Source organism: Lutjanus erythropterus, chromosome 17 (assembly GCF_056507025.1).
Source record: "Lutjanus erythropterus isolate fLutEry1 chromosome 17, fLutEry1.hap2, whole genome shotgun sequence".
Classification (NCBI taxonomy): domain Eukaryota; kingdom Metazoa; phylum Chordata; class Actinopteri; order Lutjaniformes; family Lutjanidae; genus Lutjanus; species Lutjanus erythropterus.
In genome coordinates, this window is record NC_139333.1 from 36396203 (window position 1) to 36420808 (window position 24606).

General features: G+C 38.9%; 1 protein-coding gene across 1 annotated transcript in view; it reads left to right on the forward strand.

Moving 5' to 3' along the window:
* rbfox3a (RNA binding fox-1 homolog 3a) overlaps positions 1-24606 on the forward strand; it is a 290125-nt gene that overhangs the window by 151418 nt on the left and 114101 nt on the right. Inside the window, exons 2-3 of the mRNA XM_084740224.1 lie at positions 4612-4860; positions 19242-19388. Coding sequence (XP_084596350.1) covers positions 4645-4860; positions 19242-19388 — 363 coding nt within the window. The 5' untranslated portion in view covers positions 4612-4644. The remainder of the gene's footprint in view (positions 1-4611; positions 4861-19241; positions 19389-24606) is intronic.

The following is a 24606-nucleotide window of genomic DNA, read 5'->3' on the forward strand; positions in this document are numbered from 1 at the left end:
GGATAAAACTATGAAAACAAGAATGGGTTTCAATAACCTGGACAATCTAAGCAGAGGTGTGTCCAGACTTTTTTGACTGGGATGGCCCAAGTGGGGCACTGACCTCTGTGGGAGTGGCATGATGTACATACGTTCATGCATGTATACGGATATTAGCATACCTTTTCATATATCAGCTTTTTTACAAACATTACAGTGTCTTAGAATTCTTACATTCCTGTGTTTAATTTTTTTATTTATATTTTTTATTAACAATTTCCCTCCCAGGATCAATAAAGCATTTCTGATTCTGATTCAAATGATAACTAGTGGCACCATACAAAAGTAATAAAACGTTTCAATTCTTTATCTAAGTCCTCAAGCACAAATCATGATTTATGATTTATTATTTAAGTGAATTAAGCTAGACCAAAAAGCTACATACAGAAGAAAACTAAACTTGTTTAAACTAAAGTTCCGCCTCTCACTGGACAGATAACCAATCATACTTAAGGATAGTGGGAGTGGCCAATCAGATTTCAGGGGTGGCCAGTGCCCCCCATTCTCCCCTCTAGAAACGCCCTTGACCTAAGAGGAAAGAAAAGAATAATCCCTACAACATCAGCAACACATTTTTCCTCTTCAAATCTTGCCACCTGAAAGCAAGTGATTTGAAAGATCATACAAATGTACACTGTCTGAGCTGAGAGGAAGGAAATCAAATAGAAAATAACCACAGGCTGAAACTGTCACTAAAGCTTGAAAAGAGCTGTTCAGTGTGATTCTGTGTGTATGTGTGTATTTGTACTGGCTGAGTGGAGTGTTCATTTCAGCTGTTAGGACATCACAGAGCGTTTAAAAAAGCATTACTCTCATCCAAATCTAACAGCACAACAAAGTCCTGTATTCATTATTGATGACTTGTTTGCCGCTGCAGATTTATATTTTTCTTCATTTGTATGTGAAGTGAGCCTAAGTAAACCCTAAATTGAGCATAACGCGTCTCTGCCTGGGGAGTTGGCGATGACTCTCTCACAGGAACAATGTGGCTACAGTCAGTAAGCCATCGGCAAACTGCTTTGTAATGCTCAATAACATCTATTTCCATGCATAAGAATAGCTAGCTTCAATAGCACTATTGGAAACAGCTAAGGTCAGAGCCTCATCCGGCCTCAAAAAGTTGCTGTGATTGATTTTTTACATTTTACATCAGGTTTTCGAGCAGTGCAGAAAAGAAGGGTGCTAATATGTCAGATGGATTCATCATCATTGGACAGAGGAAATTATTATCTGACAGGCATGTAAATTAGAAGGAGAGCCAGGACAGGGGTGAAAGAGCAGGAGACTCACCTTAACAAGGAAGAGAAAATGAATCACCGCAACTGAAGCAAGTGAAGAAGAGAGGAGAAACATGGATTTGTGGAATGTCAACATGGATTGTCAAAAGAGTATCAGTTAATTGATCTTTCTCATGTCTGTAAAGGATGTAATTTGCATCTTTTTTCTTTGCTCAATGTGTTTGTCGTCCACTGTGTTTGAGGGGATGTGTGGATGTGTTTGAGGAACATCTTTCCACAGAGAAATTTCAGTGTGGGTGAGGTGGTTTATATCACAATCAAACAGACTTCTGTTCTACAAATAACACCAATATTTGTCTTTTGCCATATACAAATGATACACTCACACACACTCAATGCCACATGCTGCATTTGTATTTGATTCAATGATCTCTTTCAATATTTATTGAGCGACAGATGGGGAGTTTGATGATCTCGTGTGTCATCTCTCAGTCTTGTCACTGTTCAGATTTTATGACTGAACATGGCTGTAATAGTAGCTCATTGAAGAAGATACACAGATTAACTGAGTCACTTTCTCTCCTCCCCTTCATTCTTGTCCCGTCACTCCTCCAGTCTGTCTCATGTCCCCTCATAAAACATCTCTGTTCAACTTAACTGCCATGATGTCCCCACCATCCTCCAATATAAAGACTAGGGGTCAGATGCATTAAACCCTGTGTAGATTCATCACTGAAATTGCCCTGGCCTGTGGTGTTTAAGTCCTAGTCCAACAAAGTCTGCAAGTTTTCAGGCAGAGGCCAATGTCATTGTTACTTTAAGTGCTCTCTGAAAAGGGACCATCACACCGAGATGTGCCACTAGAAACATTGTAAACACAGCAACATGATCCAGCAACAAACAAGTAAATAGAGGTTCACAGCTTAATTCCCTTATTGGCTTCTAGTTGTAGTGCTAATCATGCATGAATTATGACAATCTCAGTCAGGATTTTTTTCTTATGTGTTTTTATTGTTCTTAGGGCATGAAAAAACAAGATTTGAACTTTTTTTTTTTTTATCCAGATTTTTCAACGATATTTTCACGTCCACTTGAGTGGACAACATGCGTTTTCGTTCTAAACTCAAAATATACTGTATTAATAATAATACAGTAATAACATAGTAATAGTGTGTGTATTTGACAAACCAACCAATATAATAATATAAAATGATATGAAAACTATCAAATACATACAAAAATATTACAACTTCAATTATTGCAACTGCAATTTTGGAATACTCCATTTCACTCCTCTATAGAGATTCAAATCGAACAATTGATGTTTTTACTGTTAGCTTTGCTAAAAATGCTATAAACCTTGCCATAACATCAATATATGGAAAAAGAACACACACACACACACACACACACACACACACACACAGACACACACACACACACACCATTGGCATAAAGTTGGTCTGTCCATTAGAGCCTCTGAACTGAGGGTAGGGTAGCACTATGACAAGATCCTATCATGTCAGAGACTCGAGGTTTAGTGGTGTGCAACATGAAGGAAATATTTACTGTGCCTCAGTGTGTTTGCACCTATCAGTGTATAAACTTTTCTTTTCTTTTCCTGGCAGCCATTCATCCTCACTGCCACTAGCATCATTCTCACTTGACTCAGATTGTATGTGCTCCACTATCTTGTAGGGCTTCCTATCCCGCTGTGCTCTTGACCACTACAAAATGTAATGATATACAAAAAAAAGCTAATTGCATTCTAATAACATAAATACATTTATTTACACCCAAAAGAGTTACTGCAGATGAAGTATTTTTAAGACCAACAGTCACAGTAACAGTATGAATTGTAGTCAAAATATAGCTAGTGACACATGATGTCCAATTTAGTGGACAGATGATAAATTCAAATTTTCTCACAATCTAAAATCAGTGATTGGAAAATTTAACAATGACAGGACTCCTTAGATGTTACTTGATGTTACAACATTTTTTTATCTGCAAGGTTCTCCTAAAATAGAAGAAATGGACTGATATTCCAGAGGAACTTGGCACTTCTGGCTGACAGTCAGCCATGTTGGTTTGGAGGGGAAAAAAATAGCATATACAATGGCTTTCCACTAAGTGTAGGGGTATAAGACGATGCAATAGAGTCCACTGTAGTGGCTGATGTGCATCTATGCCATCAAAGCCCATGCATATGCAAGAAAATGGCTTTTGAATAGCTTTCCACTGTAGTGACCTCTATGCATGAAAGGGTTAAAATGTAGCAGGAGCATTAGAAACTTTGAGGAACTCCAACTTCTCCCCAATACTCTGCATGCTTGCATAGCAATATTTCTTAAAGTGGCCTGTGTGTGCTGTGCTGTGTGCATACATGAGCACAATGAAAGGGTTAAATAAGTGTGAGTCTGATCCAAGTCTGTTCTATTAAGAAAGTCAGATCCAGATGAGCTTGCAGACATGTGACTCTCTATTTTCACTCCCATAGATAGCCAGAATGGATATAGAAAAGGGGTGTCAAACTCTGTTTCATCTCAGGCCACATTATGGTTGCTTTCAATGGGCCAGTTGTAAATTGAAGTCTATAAAAATGTATCTAATATTGCCTACTAATACATAATTAATTCTGCATGTAATTGGTGTTGGTTTTTAGCAAAAACTACAACAACTATTATACAATTTGTTTTACAAAGATAAATATACAAAGTAGAGTAAGACAAAGAAGATATACTGTCTTGTGGAAATAGCTATATGATATTGAGGCACTATCGACCGTTTAATGACATCTTGTGACTAGACACCTTAACTTCATGCACATATAACAAAATCAGGATGCTTTTTGGAACATGTAACTTATAGACACTGTACTTCTATTTTTTAAAAAAGCATAGAATTGTATTGTGCAAATTATATTCTTTGCAAGCTCTCACAAACCACATAAGATTTGGCCTGCGGTCTTTAAGTTTGACATATGTGTAGAAACACCCCTAAATACCCATTTGTATATCGATAGTGTTGCCCGCTCCACCATTTATAGATGTGTCAATGAGCAGAATTGCAAAGAAGTGCTATTTCACAGATTGTGCTGCATCTACGCGATTCTTTGACAATGCCTGTTATGTGCAAACCTTATGTACGTTTGTTTCTTCAGGCTAAAGATATTTGCAGTCTCACTCATTTGTCTCACAATGTCTATGTTATAGTTTGACATTAGATAGATTTGACAAGCTGCATCACGACTCAGACAACTAAGCCAGGTCACAAAGAATCAACCCTCATTAATCTGTTGGTTTTCCTCTCTTCCTTCCCTCTGTCCTTGCAGGGCAACCAAGAGGCCCCAGCTCCCCCTGAAGCAATGGCCCAACCCTTTCCACCTGCCCAGTACCCTCCTCCACCACAGAATGGGATCCCGGCTGAGTACGCCACGCCCCACACCCACCCACCGGCCGACTACACGGGATCAAGTACAGTGGCCGAGCATGCCCTGACATTGTACACGCCGACACATACGCAGAGCGAACAGCCGGTAAACGACAGCAACACCCCCGCCCTCACAGCCAACACAGTAACGGTGAGTCTAGAGTAACTTTATGAACCATGTAGAGTGTAATGTGTGTTTGACAAAAACTTTGCAACACAATGTGCTTAATTCATATGACTATTTCATTGTTTTATTAAACCAATTTCTTCATAACAAATGATAATTAGTTGAAAAATATTTTATAGTCTTAAAAAATGGAACAAGACACACATGTAATATCTCTATAATCATATGCATTACATAACTTTTCATCAATGCAGCTCTTTACTCAGTTCTGGCAGGTAGGCAGGTATGCACGCGTGATTGGACATTTGTTTATGCCAAACCCTGAATCATGGTGTAATGCAGTTGGAAACTGTATCGTGGCCCCCCCATCCAAAATTATTTTTAATAAAGTGCAACACACTGTGGTCAGCAAATAATGAATATTTCTGTTCTGTTCATTCACATGCAAAAGAAGTATAATGTAGGCCTATACCAAATTATTTTTATTTTTTTTTTTTACATTTGAAGTTTAATTTTAAATAAAGTGATTGATGAGTCTTTTTTATTAACTCAACTTTCTTAAATGAATATAACTCATCAGTTTGCATAAATGTAGCTTATGGTGCTGTTAGCACAGCTGCATGCCTCCTTTGGTGTTACAAGCAGGAGAGCAAACAGTTTTTTCACCCCAGTGAAAATGTTGCTTTTGAAAGTTTAAACACCATGAATATGGAGTGATGCAGAACACTGTTGTATAAAAACAGGTTGTTGGTTGCTCTGGTTGCTCATTTGGTAGAGCATGGGACCCATGTACCCCTTTCCTGTCTATCTTCAGCTGTTGCTAATGTCAAATAAAGGCACAAAATAATAAAAACTTGGAAATTATTATTATATAAACATTTCCAAAAACTCCAAAACTCAGAGTGTCCAAAAGTCAGTTGGAACCAATCATACCCAGCCACTGGAATACTAATCATACTAGTGTAGCCTGAACTTTCTGTGCAACTGTGCAAAAGTGCAGTGTTTAACCAAGCCTTCCCTGATCATGGGAAGGGCTCTTTGTAATATGCGTAATGCTGCCAGAGAGCTACTTAAACCATATGCTTTGTTTTAGGTTCAGTTTTGGTCACTCAGAGGAGGTTGTTAGGATTGAAGGTTCTCCTCTCCAGTTATACTGTGAAAGGCAGATAAATTGCTGAGATTAATTTTTATTAGGTTTAAATTTAATTTAATTTCTGCCATCACAAGATCATGAGGTCCTGCAATGACCTGTGCAGTGACACAGCTAATCTTTGCCCTCCAGGCCACTAACAGGTTAATTCCACCACGGCTCATAGATGCTGCAGAAGTCAGCATGGCCTGTGTCAGACCTGTATTTGAATCATTATCAGTTAAGAAACACACAAAATACTTGTGTTGTTCATCAGTACCTCAAGTTCAGAACTTGTCTGTGAATATATGTTCAGTTAAATGTGTTCAAATATCTGGGTTTTTAAAACAGAATATTTTGTAAGTGGCCATGGGATGCAATCAGAGCAGTGGGTGAAACTTGACTTTAGAATGCAGCAGGATGCAGACAATGAAAATTAAACCATAATTTCACCACCAATCACTGGTGTGGTATTCTTCTTTGAAGGTTGTACAGTTTGGAGATAGTTGGCTCATTGCGCTCCGCACAACTCAAATCCTTCTGTAGTGGTGGGTGGCACACTGGGAAGCATGCAGGAGACTGACTCTGACTGTATTTCTAAAGTTTCTTTGACACCACACTTCTTCACACAATATGAAACCTAAAACTTAAAAAGAAAAAAAAATCCCCCACCCTCTGCTTCCAATAAAAGCTTAAAAAAAAACGCATAAAACAAAAAAGTAATGAGAGCCAGCAGATACACAGACTGAGAAGAGAACAGTTAGATTTCACTTACAAGGAGTTTAGTCATTTCTTAAGGATCAAGCAAGTGTGCATGAATGAATGCATGCATGAACTATACACACACACACACACACACACAGCAGGGACAGATTGGTGGCTACATGTCACTGACAAATTAGCTGTATTTCAGCTGCATTTTAGCACAGAACTGCAAACACACACACACACACACACACACACACACACACACACACACACACACACACACACAGCACACACAGGCAGAGCTAAGGATGTCCACACTATAGTTAACTGCACCACCACTTGTCTCTAGTTGAGCAGCCTTCAAGCTGTCAGGAGCAATAAGACTGGAGCATGCTGAGAAGGTATGGGAGTGTATAGACAGTGATGGCAGAAAGGGGGAGTCCAGTGAGAGGAGACATTCTACAGTCAGCATTACTGGGAGTGTTTTACAGTCACTGTGGAGAGTTTGTCACAAGCTGTAACTGTTACTGTCAAGAGGCATAGTTACTGCAGGATAAAGGAAAAAGGCACCATACATTCGTTCACTGTAGCCTAAAAGACTCACGCTACTTTTGTGCTAAAAATATACTGTCAGGCCAATATATCAGCTTGTTGTTTTTTAACTAAAATGAATAATAGCCATCAGTGTTGCTCCTGACATTCTGGCACTGATGCAATTTTATGACATGCACATAAACATTGTAAGATTGCTCTGGTGACATACCGGCTCTCTATAGAAAGACCTTGACCTTTCATTTGTATTTTCTATAGACACACAAAATGACTGTATTTACACACATGTTGTGTTTTGCTATTTGTACCTTTTCCTGTTCAGTTACTTGTTTTTCCACATACTGTTTCTTTGTATAAAATCACTTTTTATTCTACTACATTCATGTGCACATGCATGTGTCTGCTGTAGATACGAGTTCCAGGTTTTACATTTCAATCAGTCAATTAAATTTTATTTATATAGCCTGAAATCACAAATCACATTTTGCCTCAGGAGGCTTCATAGCGCAGCACCCCCTTTCCTGTGGCCCCTGTAGAACAGGTGTGGGCAATTATTTTTCATGGGGGGCCACATGAGAAATTGATCAGGCTGCCGTGGGCCAAATGTCTAATAATGGAATGATGTAATAGTGTACATGTGTGGAGCCAGACTTTTCTACATCGCTGAATATGGAACTTCTGTAGATGGTTAACAGGTGGCTGTTATTAAGGCAAGACAGTAACCCCTGAGTTTCTGGCAGGAGTGTGGAGCCACAAATTTGATTGCTCTAGACTTGACTTGACAAAATCAAAAAAGAAAACTGGGCTTTCATTCCCCTTCATTTCCTGAATCACTTAAAATTAAAACTCTTCATTCTCAACAAGCTGAAACTTAATTCCCCAGATCCACTTTGTTGGAACCAATCTGACAGCATACATTCAAGTTGCAGGAGAGAACAATGTAGAACTGTTGTCACGTGAATATGATTTCATTTGCATACAAAAACTGCAAAAAGTTCTCTGGCTGTCCACTGACTCCTGGCCTGGTTTGGTCTCTGTGAGAGGTTTTGCGCTGGTGTTCACAGACCACTGATGTTGTCTGTTTCTGCTGTTTATTCAGCCTGTTGTCCAGAGTCCTCGCTGTTTGACTGATGTAGTGTCTTCACAGCTGTCACGTGTGTCATTCACATCATTCATATGCCAAAGACCATCTTTGAAAAGAGGCATGAGTTAAATATGGCACTTTATATCTCCTTGCATGTGTGTGTGTTTTGGTCTAATCCCTGAAGAGGGAAGGCTTTGTAGCCATCTAACTCTTTATAATCCACCTGTCTGGTGGTGCTCCCATCTGATAGCCTCTATTATAGGCCCAGGGAGGTAGACCGCAGGCACACTGCTGAGCTCAGCAAGTCACACACACTCAGATACACTCACATGGAGATACACACCCATTTTCATTCAGAAACACAGTACCAACACATCTGGAAGAACTTATTCAGAGTGTAATCAGGTGGAGGTGTTTCTGTGGTTCTGGCTGCCTGTGTGTGTTTGCGTGTGGGTGTGTAACTGGCATACCAAACCATGCCTCCCTTGGTTGGGTAGATTAGGTTTGGAGAGCTTTCCTTCTTACACACACACACACACACACACACACACACACACACACACACACACACACACACACACACACACACACACGCACACACACACACACACACATACACACGTACAGCTCAGGACTGTTTCCTTGGTGACAATGGAGGAAGCTCAGGCTGCTTGTGTATGATAATGTTCATGTAATTATTTCCTCTTCCTGCCTGGCTGCTCACACACCATGGATGGTGGAGGCATGGCGACCATGGAGGAAGAAAGGCGGATTTGAGCTCTTTGACTGAGGCAGAAGAGGGCTTACAGCTTTAAAGCCATTCCATTCCATACCATGCTAAGCTTAATGAAAGACTCCACACACTGGATGGAAGATTCCGGTGGAACAGGGATCAACAAGAGAAACATACTCTATGTAGGGATTTGTGACGCACTGGCTACTTTGAACAGGATTATTTCACATACTGTGTAATAGACTCACCATGTCAATGACAATGTAATGCCAATAGTAGCTCTGTTTTTTATTTATGAAACATTTATTTACAAAGGGCTTCATGATCTTTATACATAAAAGACACTAATTAAAATCACATAACAAAACATATGGAAACTCCTGAAGAAAACAAGCAAAAAAGTTTATCAGCCACATTATATTTGGAAATAGAAAGTAATTATTTCAAATTCATCTTCTCAAGACATTGGGGATCATGCAAGAACATTTTTCGTATTCTAATCATAAATTTCTCTTACTTTTCTTTTGTACACAGGGCTTGTATGAACATGCCACATCAGATTTAACAAACACTTCTAACTTCAAATAACTGTGTAAATGGTCCACCTGTGTGTATCTGAGTGCATGAGACTTGTAAATTATCATAATTACTGCCCCAATAATACCATATCAGGCTGCACTTCATGCTCTATATGTCAGGAAGTGTTTTTTCATGAAAATGGCATCGAAGAGAAAAAAGAAGAACTTATGAAATTGGAGTTTGATGTCCTGCTTTCCATATAGATCCATAAAGGAAAATCTGTCACTTTAACAGCATCACCAGTAAATTTAGAAGACCTGCTAAAGCAAAGAAACGGGAAAAGTAAGTGCTCTAATGCCATCTGTCGGACTGTCGCTGAAATATAGAAGAAATGTTTTGATATGAGGGCGGCACGGTAGTGCAGTGGTTAGCACTGCTGCCTCACAACAAGAAGGTCCTGAGTTCGATCCCCCAGCTGGTTTGGGCAGGGCCTTTCTGTGCGGAGTTTGCATGTTGTCTGCGTGGGTTCTCTCTGGGTTCTTCGGCTTCCTCCCACAGTCCGAAGACATGCATGCTAGGTTAATTTGTGACTCTAAATTGCCTGTAGGTGTGAATGGTTGTCTGTCTCTATGTGTCAGCGCTGTGATGAACTTGAATACAGGAATGATCATAGGCTTTATATGAAAATTTTGACTATAATTTGAAATGTGGTCAAATAGAATGACTCTACAACAGGACTGGACGTCGTAAACTGTGTTCATATCTCAAAGACAAGTTCTCCTAAATCACTCGTATGCACCACTTAAGGACAAATCTGTTTGTACATGAAACATTCCTGATTGAATCATCAGTTCAAAAGATGAACAAATGTGTTTGATAAATAGTTAAAGGTACAAGCTAGCCTTAGGGCCTGTTCAGTACCGGGATTCATCCCTATCATTTTAAATATGAATTTTTGATGAAACTGTTTCACATGTTAATAATAATAATATCATGGATTAATCAATGCAATAAATTGCTGTCTCGACCCACTTGTATTATCAGTAGTCACAACCAACCTTCAGAGGATTTCACCTACTTATCTGTGACCCTCTGCTGGGTAATCACACTTTACACACTAACTCACAAAGCACAGCACCTTTCTAATTACCACACACACACACACACACACACCTCTGCGCCTCTGCTCAGGCAGATGTTGCTCGATTAACATGCAATTAACACAAATTAAAAGGCCAAACAGAGCTAAGGCAGCTCACAGTGGAATACTGCTTAGCCGAGGGGCAGGAGGGAGGTGATGAGAGGAGAGAACGAGGTGATGAGAGAAGGAGGAATGGGGGTGGGGGTACAGTATGAGGAGAAACGGAGCTCTGATTGGAGAACTAGCAGTCACTTCACTTATTTGTTTTCCTGCACAAATCTATGTGTAATAAAAAAAAGCTTATTTTATTCTAAACATACAAAATGTAGATTCAGTTATATGTAGTTATTTATCTTCTTTTGATCTAATCTGAAAAAGTACAAATCTAAATTAAATGTTTGTTTAAAGTATCAGATTCAGCTGCTAGATGGTGTCTGTAAACATTTCTTGGTGGTCATTTCAAAAACTGTTGCATTCATTTATTAAGGAGATTTTAAGGTTTGAAGAGAAAATGTACTAAGCAGTGTTTTCTACAATACCTGCCCCTGACATCTAAGCATGATTAAACCTGGTTGCTTAAAACAACTCTTTACACAGTCAACAGATACAGATGTCTGTCCTGTGTGTGTCTGCTGTTTGGTGCTGAGCAGGCAGTGTACAGTTGCTCTTTAGAACTTTTCTCTGAAAACAGCTGCCTGCTGTGGCTGAAAAATGGGATATAGAGGGAAGCAAAACAGTGAACTTGTTGGCGGGACAGCTAAACATGGGGACTCATGAGAACTGCTCATATGATCAGATTTGTTCCTAAAATGGTGGGTACGAGTGATTTAGGAGAGCTTGTTGCATTCATAAATTTTCTCATATTTTGAATTTTGAACACAAACATAATTTACAAGGTCCAGTCCTGTCATAGAGTCATGTGCAGTCAGTCTGCTGGTATCCAAACCAAAATCTTTAAATCTCTAATGACTATATATTTCAATTGTTTTTAGACATTTTGAGATATACATAACACTTCATAATTATGTCAACATTATCCTGTTTGACTGCATGTCAGATTATAATATAATTGTAAATTGACATGTAAAGCCTCTAATCATTAATGAATGTTGTATCATTACCTGCTGTCAGGTGTATTGGCTGCATATCTGGACAAGCAGGTTTATGAAGTCGATGGGAACATCCCCACTTTATTGTGGCCTCGATCTCTGTGATCTCCTTGCAGTCATCTTTCATTGAAATAAAGTAAGAGAAATTCAACATAAGAATATGAACATGTTCTTGCATGAGGCTTGCATGAACTGAAACTCATTATAAAGCTCTGTAAGGCTGAGGGGAGCTGCACAGATAACACTTCTCTGTAGGTTTAGGAACCTCAGTAGGCTCCTGGTGGGCTAGCAAGCTGATTGGTCTGGAGAGTGCATGGAGTGCATGTGACATGTGAAGAAAAAGAAAGAGAAAGGGTTGAGCTGAGAGGGAGCACATTAAAAGGAGAAAAGCCCGGCATGAACAGTGTCGCTAAATGCTGTAAGATTGCAGAGATGTGGTCAGTGTTTAAATTATGGAAGTGAATCCACTAACTCTTGAAACTGAACTTATTTGAGTGTTTTTTATTTGAAGTGATAGCAGCATGTTTTTAGCCTAAATGTCAACTTTAGCTTCTGAGACCTGATCTCTGTGCGCACGCAGGTACACAGGCTCTCACCCAAGCAGCGCATCGCAAGATATATGAGATCTTGCGATACCTTCACGCCTGTGTTTACATGCTACCTGGAAGTTGCTCAGACAACAGAGAGAGATCTGCGCAGAAATAGTGACTTGTTATGTGCACAGTTGACTTTCAAACTTTCAACAAAGAAGAAAATGTCAGGACTTTGACATAGAAGAGGAACATCATTTCTTTGCTGCAGCCACGTCGCTTGGGCGAGAGCTTGTGTGCCCTCTTCAGGCATGTGCAGGAGGATCAGATCTGAGAGGCTACAGTTGACATTCAGGCTAAAAACATGGTGTAAATGGCGTCTTTTTCGGCTTACGGACACTTGGATTACACCACAGGAGCAGTATGGAGACATTTTGTGTTTTTTTGTGTTCTTTTTTTTGCATTTTAAAACTGTTGAACTGTTACATTGCTGAAATATTACTCAATTACAAGTAAAAGTATTGGTGTTAGAAATATACTGAAGTAAAAGTATAAAATATTTGTCTCAAAAAGTACTCACAGTATTTGTTACTTTTAACCATTGATGTCTATTACATTGTCAGTAGAGGTTTCAGTTTCTCCAAATCCTCCGGTTGAATTCCTCCACATCCCTTCCCTGTTCAGCTCTGTGGTCACAGTAACTCTCCAAACTAGGGTTGTATATTTTGGGCATTTTCCTCAAACAATAGTTGAAAACACTGATGATCAATTAATAATTATTCATTTGTAAGATACAAAACATATATTTTTTCTTGTTTTCAATTTTTTTTACTGGTTTTTGTCATTTTTTTCTCATTGTAGTTTAATTTTCCTGATTCAACAAACAGCTCCTCCAGACTAAACAATGTCAAATAAGGTGAAGTTACTGCCATGTCTATTGATTAAATATCCGTGAATACATTTTGAAATGGTTCAATTCTTAAGGGCAATTAATTGACTAATGATTAATGATTAACATCCTTACTCCAAATCTGTGCTGCTGCTGCATTTTGTGTTGTTTTTCATTTGTATATCATGGTTTTCATGGTTTTATGATCTGATCACTTAATTGGTTACTAAACTGCAGATAAAAGTTTTGAAAATTAATTCAAGTTGTACTCAGTGCTCTACTTGTGAGTGCGTGTGTTTTGTGGCACAGAAGTTCAGTGGATGTAGAGGTGAAGGTGCAGGAGAACTGTCAGTGTCCACACCATTCATCTGACCTGCAACACCTGAACCCACAGCCACAGTGTGTGTGTGTGTGTGTAGACAAGGGGCTAAGTGCCTGGATGAGTGTGCTTTATCATTACAGGGTCCCAGCATCTGCCATCTCCCAGGGATTGATATGAGCTCTTTGCTATTAAACTTTCTCTTTCTCTTACATCACACACACACGCGCGCACACACACACACACACACACACACACACACACACACACACACACACACACACACACACACACACACACACACACACAGAGAGAGAGAGAGCTGATTATTACTGCATCCCATTCAGTAGAGCACTCCTTGCCTATGTGTGTGTGTGTGTTTGTGTGTGTGTGTGTGTGTGTGTGTGTGTGTGTGATGTAATGCCATTATCCTCACTTGCCTGTCTCTCCATTTTTACTGTTCTCTCTTCAATCAGCACTTATCCTGCATGCATCTCTGAACTCTCCCTCTATCACTGTTCTCCATCATCCCTCCGCCTCACTTTCTCTCTCTCTCTCTCTCTCTCTCTCTCTCTCTCTCTCTCTCTCTCTCTCCCTCTCTGTGTGAATGCAGCTACCTTCAGCACTTCTCTCTCATTGATCGGTGAGGTTTAGCTGACATCACCGTTCCGTCTCTTTCTCTCTCCCTCTCCCTCTCTCCTTCCTTGCATCACTGTGTTGGTCTGATTCATTCTGTACATCAGCTTCTTCTCTCGCTCCTTTTTTGCTTCTCACTGCAAACAGCACATGTCACAGTTTGAAACCTTGAAAAACAGATGCTTACAACCTCCAGAAAGGCTCAGTTTTTAATAACATAATTCAGAGTCACAGTTAAACAACAAACTTTTCAACTAGACCTGACACCAAAATGAGTACCAACAAAAATAATTGCAAAGGTATGGAAGGCCAGCTAAACTAACTAAAAAAAGAGAAGCCACCCTGGTCACAATGCACATGCTAAAACCAAAACAAAGCCACTAAACCAGGCCTGCCTGACCCATCACCACGAAGCAGATTAATTAATGAGATGCACATTATGACTAGCAAGAGAAAGGTTACACAAAATCCAGTCGGGTGTACATCACAGTTGCCTTACCCGAATATAGCTCTGGTCCTTCTGATCCTTCATGTCCACTATCATGACAGCCATTCTGATGCTAGAATTTTATTACTGTTATTTATTAATTTTTCTGCCCTGAATAGAAAGGGGGCATCTAAGGTCACTATAGAGCTGTCAACATCTGCAGATCGATCCAGCTGTGCCATCATCATCAGAAACAGATGTCATTACAACAAAGGTTCAGAACAAAGGACATCTCATTTCACTAAGCACGTGTGTCCTCGACTCCCCCCTCCTCATATCTTTTGATACATTTCTAATGTCCTCAGTGGGAGGAACTCAAATCCAAGGACAGGACACAAGTGAAGGAAAGGTGGATGCAATTAAGGGAGCTGGGTTGTACCTCAAGACATCTGAGGGGAGAGCCATCTTTTTGTCTGTCTCTCAGTTGTGATATTTCTTTTGTCTTGCAGAGATTGCTGTCTCACAAACAAAAGCCTTTCAGAATTCATTAAAAATCAGCTTCCCCACAGTATAGGTCCAACTAAGGAGAATATTTCATACACCAACACTGCGGCTTAAGGATAAACTTCATGAGCCCTATTTAGACAATCTATAGCACTTATAGTGCCCTTTGCTATTTAAATGGTACACAATCTGGATGCAAAGTAGTTGTAGCTGTCTGTGCTGTGTTGCTATTTAAATGACAGTTTCAGCAAGTTGGAGAAGTGAACAGAGATGCTGAAATAAGCCACTTGTAGTGATGCAGCTGCACTGCAGTTATAATACAATACATATAAACCATACATGTAAAATTAACTTTTGATTAATAGCAGTCGGAGCACGTGGGTGAAAAAGTATGGTGCTTCTCCCTCTGTCCTAACTGTGTGTATGCGCTTTACGCACAAATTATTGAAAGCACCTCCTTTGATCATTAAAGTAAATAAAGACAATACAACACACAATAGAGAAATCATCTCAACATTGTTTAAGGGATGGATTCATGATCAGAGGCCTCCATGTGTGGAATGCAACTGCAGCAAATATTGTTAATAATTAATCAGAAAAGCTAAAACTATAATATAACTGCAGTTATAAACAGACAGGGCAGAGGAAACTCTCCAGACAAAATAATCTCTGATGGAAGACTGTTTCACTTTTGGACCTTTTGGATGTGTAGAGAAACAGAATGATGAAGACGATCCTGTAGGATTTAACCAATTAATGAAGACACAGCTCCATGTGGAAATTGACCCATGGATTAACTGCTGTGCCTGAGAAGTAGAGTGTGTGTGTGTTGTGGACCTGCCTGTGTAGGCACATTACTGTCTGAATAATGGAAAATAAATAAAGAATAAAAGGAAAATCCTGCGCCATTGTCCTTAGACCAGATTTTTGTTGATCAATTGTGCAATTACTTTCTGCTGCCTCAAGATAGAAGTGCACCATCAATGCAATGCGCCTTACCACTCCTCATTTTAAGACCAGCATACCCATGTATACACAGATGGGCACAAGGTTGTGTGGCAGTTCGCACCTTGCAGAAGATAGAGTCCCATAACCCTGGTTTTATCAGAAATCATAAAACTAAGTAACTTTAAACCCTGTGGTGTGGATTTTTGAAACACAAACAGCTCTGAACACACACACTGATAGCCACAGTGTGTAGAATCTTTTGGTTCAGTAAAAATAAGAGTAGGAAGTCCTCACCTTTTCCCAGAGGTCACTGCTTCATCCTTGGCTTTGTTCTACCATATGGAATGCACTAATGCATGACGTTCCCATTAAGAAAAACAAAACAGCACAGTTTTAGTTGGTAAATGCAACAAGGGAGCCTCCTCTGATTCCCTGAAGTCTGTGAAATTAATGATATATTTACGTCATGATGCACAATTGGTATAAAAGTCGATCTGTCCAAGTTTACAATTCTGTATGAAGATGACACATCAATTTAATAACTGATGCCAATCAACTCTCTCCCCGGTTAAGAAGCAGAATCTAAGCCAGGATTTTATTCTTCAGGGTAATGACATGCCATCTATTGTGACTTATGGATAATTTGTGTTCACTATACTATAGTGAAGGATGTTTGAGGATGAGTTCACACCTAAAGGTCCAGTTTCGGAAATGATGAAAAGCAAGGGTGATGAATTGTTTCAGTTCTCCAACTGGTCTGTTTCACATTAACAAACTAAACTAAAAGGAAAAGTCCAGAGATTGTAAACAAAAGTCAGGGGGTGGAAATGCCATTCAGTACTTGGTCGGACAGTCGGCAGGTAAAATACAATGAAGCTATTTAAATTTCTACCTGGATATCGAACATCATGGAGCACTGTCAGCTTCTGTTGATCTGGAGCACATATCAGTTAAAGGACCCTGCATATGAACATGTAAGACAGCCTGCCAGTCCACATTTTTTTTTTACAAATTTTCTACTAATTCACCAGTCACCAAAACTTGAAGAGAAAATGTTTTTTAAGCAGTGAAATGACACAACAATGGTGAACTTCTGGTTTGAATAGTGCTCACTACAGAGTTCACTTGACAGCAGTCCGAGACCACCTCTTCAAGGCAGACCAGAGTTGTTGAATTGTTTGGTCTGTTCACACCAACCCAAATGAACCACACCGAGGGGGTGAACAGTCCAGGGATTGGAGTAAACAAGGCTGGTGTAAACCTGCCATAACTCAAGAGATGTGGACCAAAGAATCACACATGAAAGAGTATTTACTCCCATCATAACAGTCATAGATGCTGCCTTTTTTCCATAATAAACACCCATGCTAACCCTTCATATGTGTCTGCACTGCACTGTGGCCATCTTGCTGTATGCCATAACATGACTTAGCCTAAAGCACTGTGGTTACTCACTTGTGAAGGTTGACTGTTTTACTTTTCTTGCTTGCTGCTGCCAGTACAGCTAAACAATTAGATGAATGAAATGAGAAAGTCTAACAGTTGGCCTGCCGTTTTCTTTCCCAACCCAAGGGATGCAAAGCAGGATAAAGTAAGTGTTTTATCTGCAGTGTGCACTTTACCCATTGTTTAGGCTGCAATAAATCTTGCTGACATGAATTCATAGTGAACATCCCAGTAAACAGTGAGGTTGGGAACCTGCTGTTTTCCTAATGTGCAACATAAATTGTTAGGAGAAAAAAGGTCATATCTGATTCTGACTGGTTTCAAAGGGCTTTTGGCTGCAGCCAACCAAAACTAACTCACTTTTGTTTGACCTAATGGTCCAGATAGTGATATTACTGAGTTGTTTCACATTGTTTGTAACTGTCAGAATATTTTCTCCATCACATTCATTCATTCTTCATCTACAGCTGAGAGAAACAGACCAAACCTGCCACATGACCTGCAGTTCCCACAAATAAGGTTGCCCAGTGTTGTTCTTTGGGCTTGTTCCAAATGTACAGTTGTTGTATATAGCCTCTAGCCTATGGTGCATTGATCCCTGATATACCCAGAATACAACATGACGTTGCTGCTGTAGCTCATCCATCAATTTTCCGTCACTTATTTGCTGTAGATGCAGAGTACAATCATTTCATCAGAATCTCCCCAGACTGTGGTAGAAACTTGTAACACACCAAGCTGTGCCAAGTTGCACGCAAGATGGACCATCCCCAGAGTAGAGCCACAGCTCACCCAGTCTGCCTCTGAGCAGGTCATGGTGAGTTCTTGCTGACCGTGCCCAACCAGTGATGACCCCCTACAACTCATGTGTACAGGAAACCAGAGAGAGCTGTGTTCAGCTCTGTTTGTTTGTAGCTTCTGACTGCATCTCTGTGTTTTTAAGTTTAGTTTCTCTCCTGTTTCATTGTTTGTACTTTCATGTATCTGCTTTATTTTATTGTGTCATGTTTACTTTCAGCTGTATGGGATTCGTGTTGTTACTGATGATGAAAACCCAGCATTTGTTGATTTTCTGTTCCATGACAAATGTTTTTGGATAACAAATTCACGGAGGACTTGAGTGAAGATTTTATAGGAAATAAAATATATGTATCTATTGTTTTACAGCCATTCAAGACAAGTACATCAGTTAAAAGGTAGCACTCTTGTTATAGAGATACAAGTCTCTGCTGTGCTGGGCTGACAAAACCAGGTCAAGCCAAGTCAGCACATGTGTATCTAAAAGGAGCCTAAGAGCCAAACATTAACCATATCAGCACCTTAACACTTGGTTAATGGGTGGCAAATGAAACATTTTAAGGTTTAGGGTCAGGGAAAAGTCGTGGGTATGGTTGCCAAAAAGATAAATGTTCTGTAATGGGAAGCTAAGTCCAATAGTTCTCAGTAGTAAAAAAAAAAAAACTGAGAAAGACCTGGACATTAAAAGCTACACAGGAAGATACAGAGTGGAGTCTGAAACAGCTCTCTTTGATGTCTACCTTCCCCCATTTTTCACTTTCACACACTTCTCCGCTTTCTGAATATTTCACCACGTTGTTCTTGTCAGTCCTTCTTGAGTGTACAGGATCTTTTTTTTTTTTTTTTTAACATTTGTGCTCCTCACCTTTCATGTGGCTCTTTTATCATCCTCACAGGAGTTTTTTTGTTTTTTTAATCTGTGTTTCCTTGCAGCAGGCAGAGGACGTTGCACAGACGGAGGGCTCCCAGCAGCTCCACCTGCAGCCCAGTGATTCGTCGGAGAAGCAGCAGCCCAAGAGGTTACATGTCTCCAACATCCCTTTCCGTTTCCGAGACCCCGACCTCCGGCAAATGTTCGGGGTGAGATGACAAACGAACCACACACATGTACACACACTCACAGACACAACTTTACTGCTTTACTGTAGTGAAACATTGCAGGGAAGTTACAGTAGTACATATATACACACACACACACACACACACACACACACACACACACATATATATATATATATATATATATATATATATATATATATATATATATACATATATAGATGTGTGTGTGTTATATAAACATACACATATATATGTATACATATGTAAATGTATATATGTAAACAGCACAGCACCTATGCTTTTCATAAGCACAGTAGCACATCCTGTCAAAACAACATGAATAATGAGAAATTCAATACTAGAATTGTAAAAGTTCATCATAAGTGGGAGGTAAAGACAATAATGAGATAGCAGATGACAGACTGTTAACCTCTCTTTTCTTTCTATTATAGACTTTAGAAAAGGCAGAAGGAACCTCCAGTTTAAAATCTAGAGCTGCTGAGCTCTTGTCTCTAATGTTAAATAGGTTTTGTAGCCTACTTCATACATTATAAACACTGAATCAAGTTTCTGGTAGTGTACATTTGACAGGATGCCTGCTTAAATAAATCCACGTCAGTTCCTCAACACTAACACTAGAGTATTTGTCTAATCGTCTGTTCTAATCTTTTGTTACCCCTCATGTCCACTGGATGCAGTTTTGTTGTGATCCATTTGTGCCACAATTTCATTGTGGTTCAAATGTCCACTAGAAATGTTTCAGAAAAGCAACATTTACAAGGCTGTATGTAAACTCAATAACAAATGAAATCTATTATTGAATATTCATTTTATGCCAGTAGCCAGTGAATATAGGCATACCTATACACTTCAAAGACTTAAACTCACCCCGCAAAAAAGAGCTGCAAGTGAGATACTCAGCTCATGTGTACAGTGGACATGGACAGCTGACTGTCTTTAGAAGATGCAATGGAGAATTAATGTGACTCAGCCCAATGGATATTGGAGGCAGCATTATATGGCACCCAGGGTCCTCCCATTAAAAATGGCCTTTATGCATGCATCTCTTTATATTTCAATCAGCCAGCTCACGTGGAATTCATTAACTGTTAGTGATTTCACACCATCTATGATGGATTCTGTGTCTGGTGTCAAGGCTCTGAACTCATCTCTTCCCATAAGCAAATATCAAGCTCATCAAAAGGAGGTGGAGAGTGAGTGTGGTCATTTTACCTCAAGGGAATCAGGGTATATCAGAGGTGGAGTTTGTGAAATTCTATTATGAGCAACACAGCAGCAGTTCGCACAGCTTCAGCAACAGTGTTTATAGCAGCAAAGCAGCAATACAGAAACAGCAACACTGATCACCTTTAATACTCCAGGTTCTGCACTGAGTAGAGTATGTCATGTTTGAGTGTAGAGCAATTTGAGTTGTCTCCCTGAAGTACCTCACAAGCCTTGCTCCATAGAGTTGTAAATAATTCACACCTTTACCTCTGAATGCCCTCTAACCCAAATTAGACAGAGCTTATTAATGTTTCATTTTCAATGCCCATCCTTAAGTAGTCCTTGGAGAGTCGGAGTGGTAGATAGCCATGCTCCGCTTGTGCAAAAGAAATATTTAGTGTAATCTCATAATACAGGAAATGTATAATGTAGTAATCACCTGATTCACAGACCATCTACTGAAAACAAGATTTGGAACCATCTGTTTCAGCAGGCATTATGGCAATTAAATCCACATAGACAGGTTTCAGGTGAACTGAAAAGACAGTTTTCTCTCAGTGGCAAAGACAGACATATACTGTACACCGTAAATGAAAAGTAAGCAGCTGCATAGTCATCAGAAATGTTGGTGAGAGAATGGCTCTTTTGATGTAGACCATTCTTATGTTTTTTGGAAATGTCAGAAAATAATTGAATTTGGGGAAATAATATGTAAGGAGCTACAGCAAATACTAGGATATGAGGTTCCTAAAAGTTGTTGGGTGTTTAATCTATGTAAACTCTCTGAATAAAGCGTTTTTGCTAGTGACAGATGTTTGATCAAAATACTGCTAGTGACAAGCAAGAAAGCCATCACTATAGTTACACCACCAATGGAAAACCAATAGCTAACAATTGTGGAAGAAATCTTTGTAATTGGAAAATTGACACACAAACTGTGACTGCAAGAGACACAATTGAACAGAAAATGGGAAAAATGTCTATACAAGTCTATACAAGACTCAAAATGATGACACTGGACTAGAACAATAGTTTATAGAAACATAAATCTGTAAAAATATAAAGACTCTTCCCAAGCAGTTTTTGTTTTGTTAACTTTTCTTTGTGGGTTTGTCATTTTGTTGTTAAAACTTCCAAGTCAGTGTTACAAATATAGTGTCAATAAAGATTTAAATGAAAAAAAAAAAAAAAAAAAACATAGAAACAGCTCATCGGAACACAAACATATGAATTGTTTATGCAACATATGGCCAACTTTGGAAGGCACTGACAAACAACCTTTTCTGTTGTTTAGGTATGAAAACTGTGGCATATTGGAAACAGTGATATCTTAATATCATAATGGCAGCTGCAGTCTGACCTTTTTTTTGACACTTAAACACCTAATAGGAGCTTCAGTGTCACAATAGCTGATGAGATCCTATGGTGAAGGAAGGAACTGCATGCTTCTCCTCTCTCATATAAAGACAGAGCCATTTCGAACAGATTGCCCTGGTGACTGGTACTTCGTATAGCCAATGGAATCCTGAAAAATGACCATATGCAGTGATCCAGAACAAGGAAAGTATGTAAATTTAAATAGGTTGCCATTAATTGATTTTTATATGAACTATGTAGCGCCATAGCACATGTTTTGATGCCTTTATATACACAAAGTTTAGTTTCAACAAAGGATAAAGCACTATGATGTAGTCTTGTCCCAGTTACTCTGGAGCATGTTTTTTTTTTTTTTTTTTTTTTTTTTTGGAAAAAGTCAAGACCTTCAGAAATCTTGTATATCTGTGGTCTTGTTATCACATTGGAAGTGGTCACTAGATAAGGCTAAATGCTGTGGTTCACAGAGTTTTTTCAGCTCATAAGTCACAAAAGGGTCACAAAATAATAATAATAATAATCTGTATGTTTGTACTCAGTACCAGTAGCACTTACAGTGGTTCTGACAGGGGGAAAAGATCTGAGTGTTACTTCTCAGAAGAGACCAAAACAAAGAATGTACTCCAGATGGTTCAAGAACAGCTTTCAGTTTACTTTGGGTAAACCTGGGATAGGGAGTTTTAGATTAGAGGCTGGTTTTAGATTAATTTACAGGACAGGGAAGAGGATTTAAAAGCTGATACCACTTTGGGGTTAAAACAAGTAATCATTAAGAACTGATCTGATTTGTAGATAATAGCAAATATTTTAATTAATACTAGAATTTGTATATTAACACTGACTTCAAAAGTAGATTCTTTATTGTCTACACTATATACATCACATACATTACCTGTGTTTGCAAACTTTAATCTTTACATTATATGATACTGACATTGGTAACACTTTCTATGAAGACCAGATCAGTGTGTTAAAAGGGCCATTCATGGTGCATTATAATGAATTCATAATTCTTATGACTCATAAACAATATTTTATGATGCACTGTGTCAACAGTCATAAAAAATAAATATATGTGACTTATAATTAATATATAAAATAACCGATTGTAAGTTTAAGTGTCTTATGGATGCTCTTAATAGAGCTGTTAACCAGTGTGGCTTATAATATGATTTTTTTGTGACTACCTGCAGTCACCTATACACACCCAGACAATCAACTGTAGTAAAGACTCATAGCATGCTATAATAGTCCATGTTAAGGAACGTGCATGTTGATGCATCTATAATAATGCATTCATTTAATATTAGTATTAATGTATCATTTTTTGTTATTGTTATTATTATCATCAGATACACCTCTATAACAATGCACACACACACACACAGATGATTGATAAATATTACTTTCAAGGCAGCATAGATGGATAATGGAGTGTGTATTATTGCAGCTGCATCAATATGCATTTCACTTTACTAAACACACAGAGTATTATGTGATGATAATGCACCATAGATGTGGTCTTCCTAGAAAATGTTATCTAAATATTTAAATCCAAGACACTGAGTTCAATTGGGTTATCTTTCTCATGAAAAGGAAATTATACCTTTATTATTATTTTCTTATAGATGTATAGTAGGGATGTACAGATACCAATGCCAGCATCGGGTATCAGTCCAATACGTCCTCATGTACTACTCAGATACCCAACACCTGATACCGCGTCACGAAATTTAGTCACTTGACACAAGCAAATGGATAAAACACCCAAAGAACCAACATGACGCAGAATTCAAGGAGTTTGTTACATTTAGAAAAATGAGAAACATCTGATGTAAATGAAACATGTTTTTAAACTTGCTGTAAGAACTTTAATAGCATTATAAAGTACTTGTATTGCTGCTCAGTATCCGCAAGTACCCAAATGTAAGTACTTGTACTTCTATCACCAATATATAGCTATACTGTCTACAGTTACTTGTAATTCTGTGTGAAATATTTGCAATCTTTGAAAACCTTGGAATTTTGACCTATACTTGTACCACCACTGTCTTTCTAGTACATTTCCCTACAGCTAACAGTCTTTTATGATGTTGCAACTGATGGCTGAACAGCAGATAATAACACAGTTGTATACCCTTTATAGTTCCCTCCCTGTTTGTTCTGTTTCCTTATATCAAGTGGAGCATTTAGATGACATTAACAATAGATGCAGTGCCTCCCATATAAACACAACAGTTCACAGTGTTCTCAGGGAAATGTCTCACTGTGGTGTGGAATAGAGACGAGTCTCTGGCTTGCAAAAGTAGCTCTGCATGTTTGATTACCAAAGAGGGAAAGAAGAAAGGGGAGAGAGGGGGTGCAGCTAGTACCATGCTAGTGGAAGAAACACTGACAGCCTATTCCCAAAGTGCTTCGACATCATGGAAACCAAGTTCTGTGTGTGTGTGCATGTTTGTGTGTGTGTTTGTTTGTGGTATGAGCCCAAGCTTATTAAGGTACTGGCCAGTAAAGCCACTCAAGTGTTTACTGATGATGAAGTCTACCTACCTACATACACACACAGGCATATTACTGAATATAGATTTACTGACACAAACCCAGCACTAACATTTAATATAATAGGAGGCCGGAG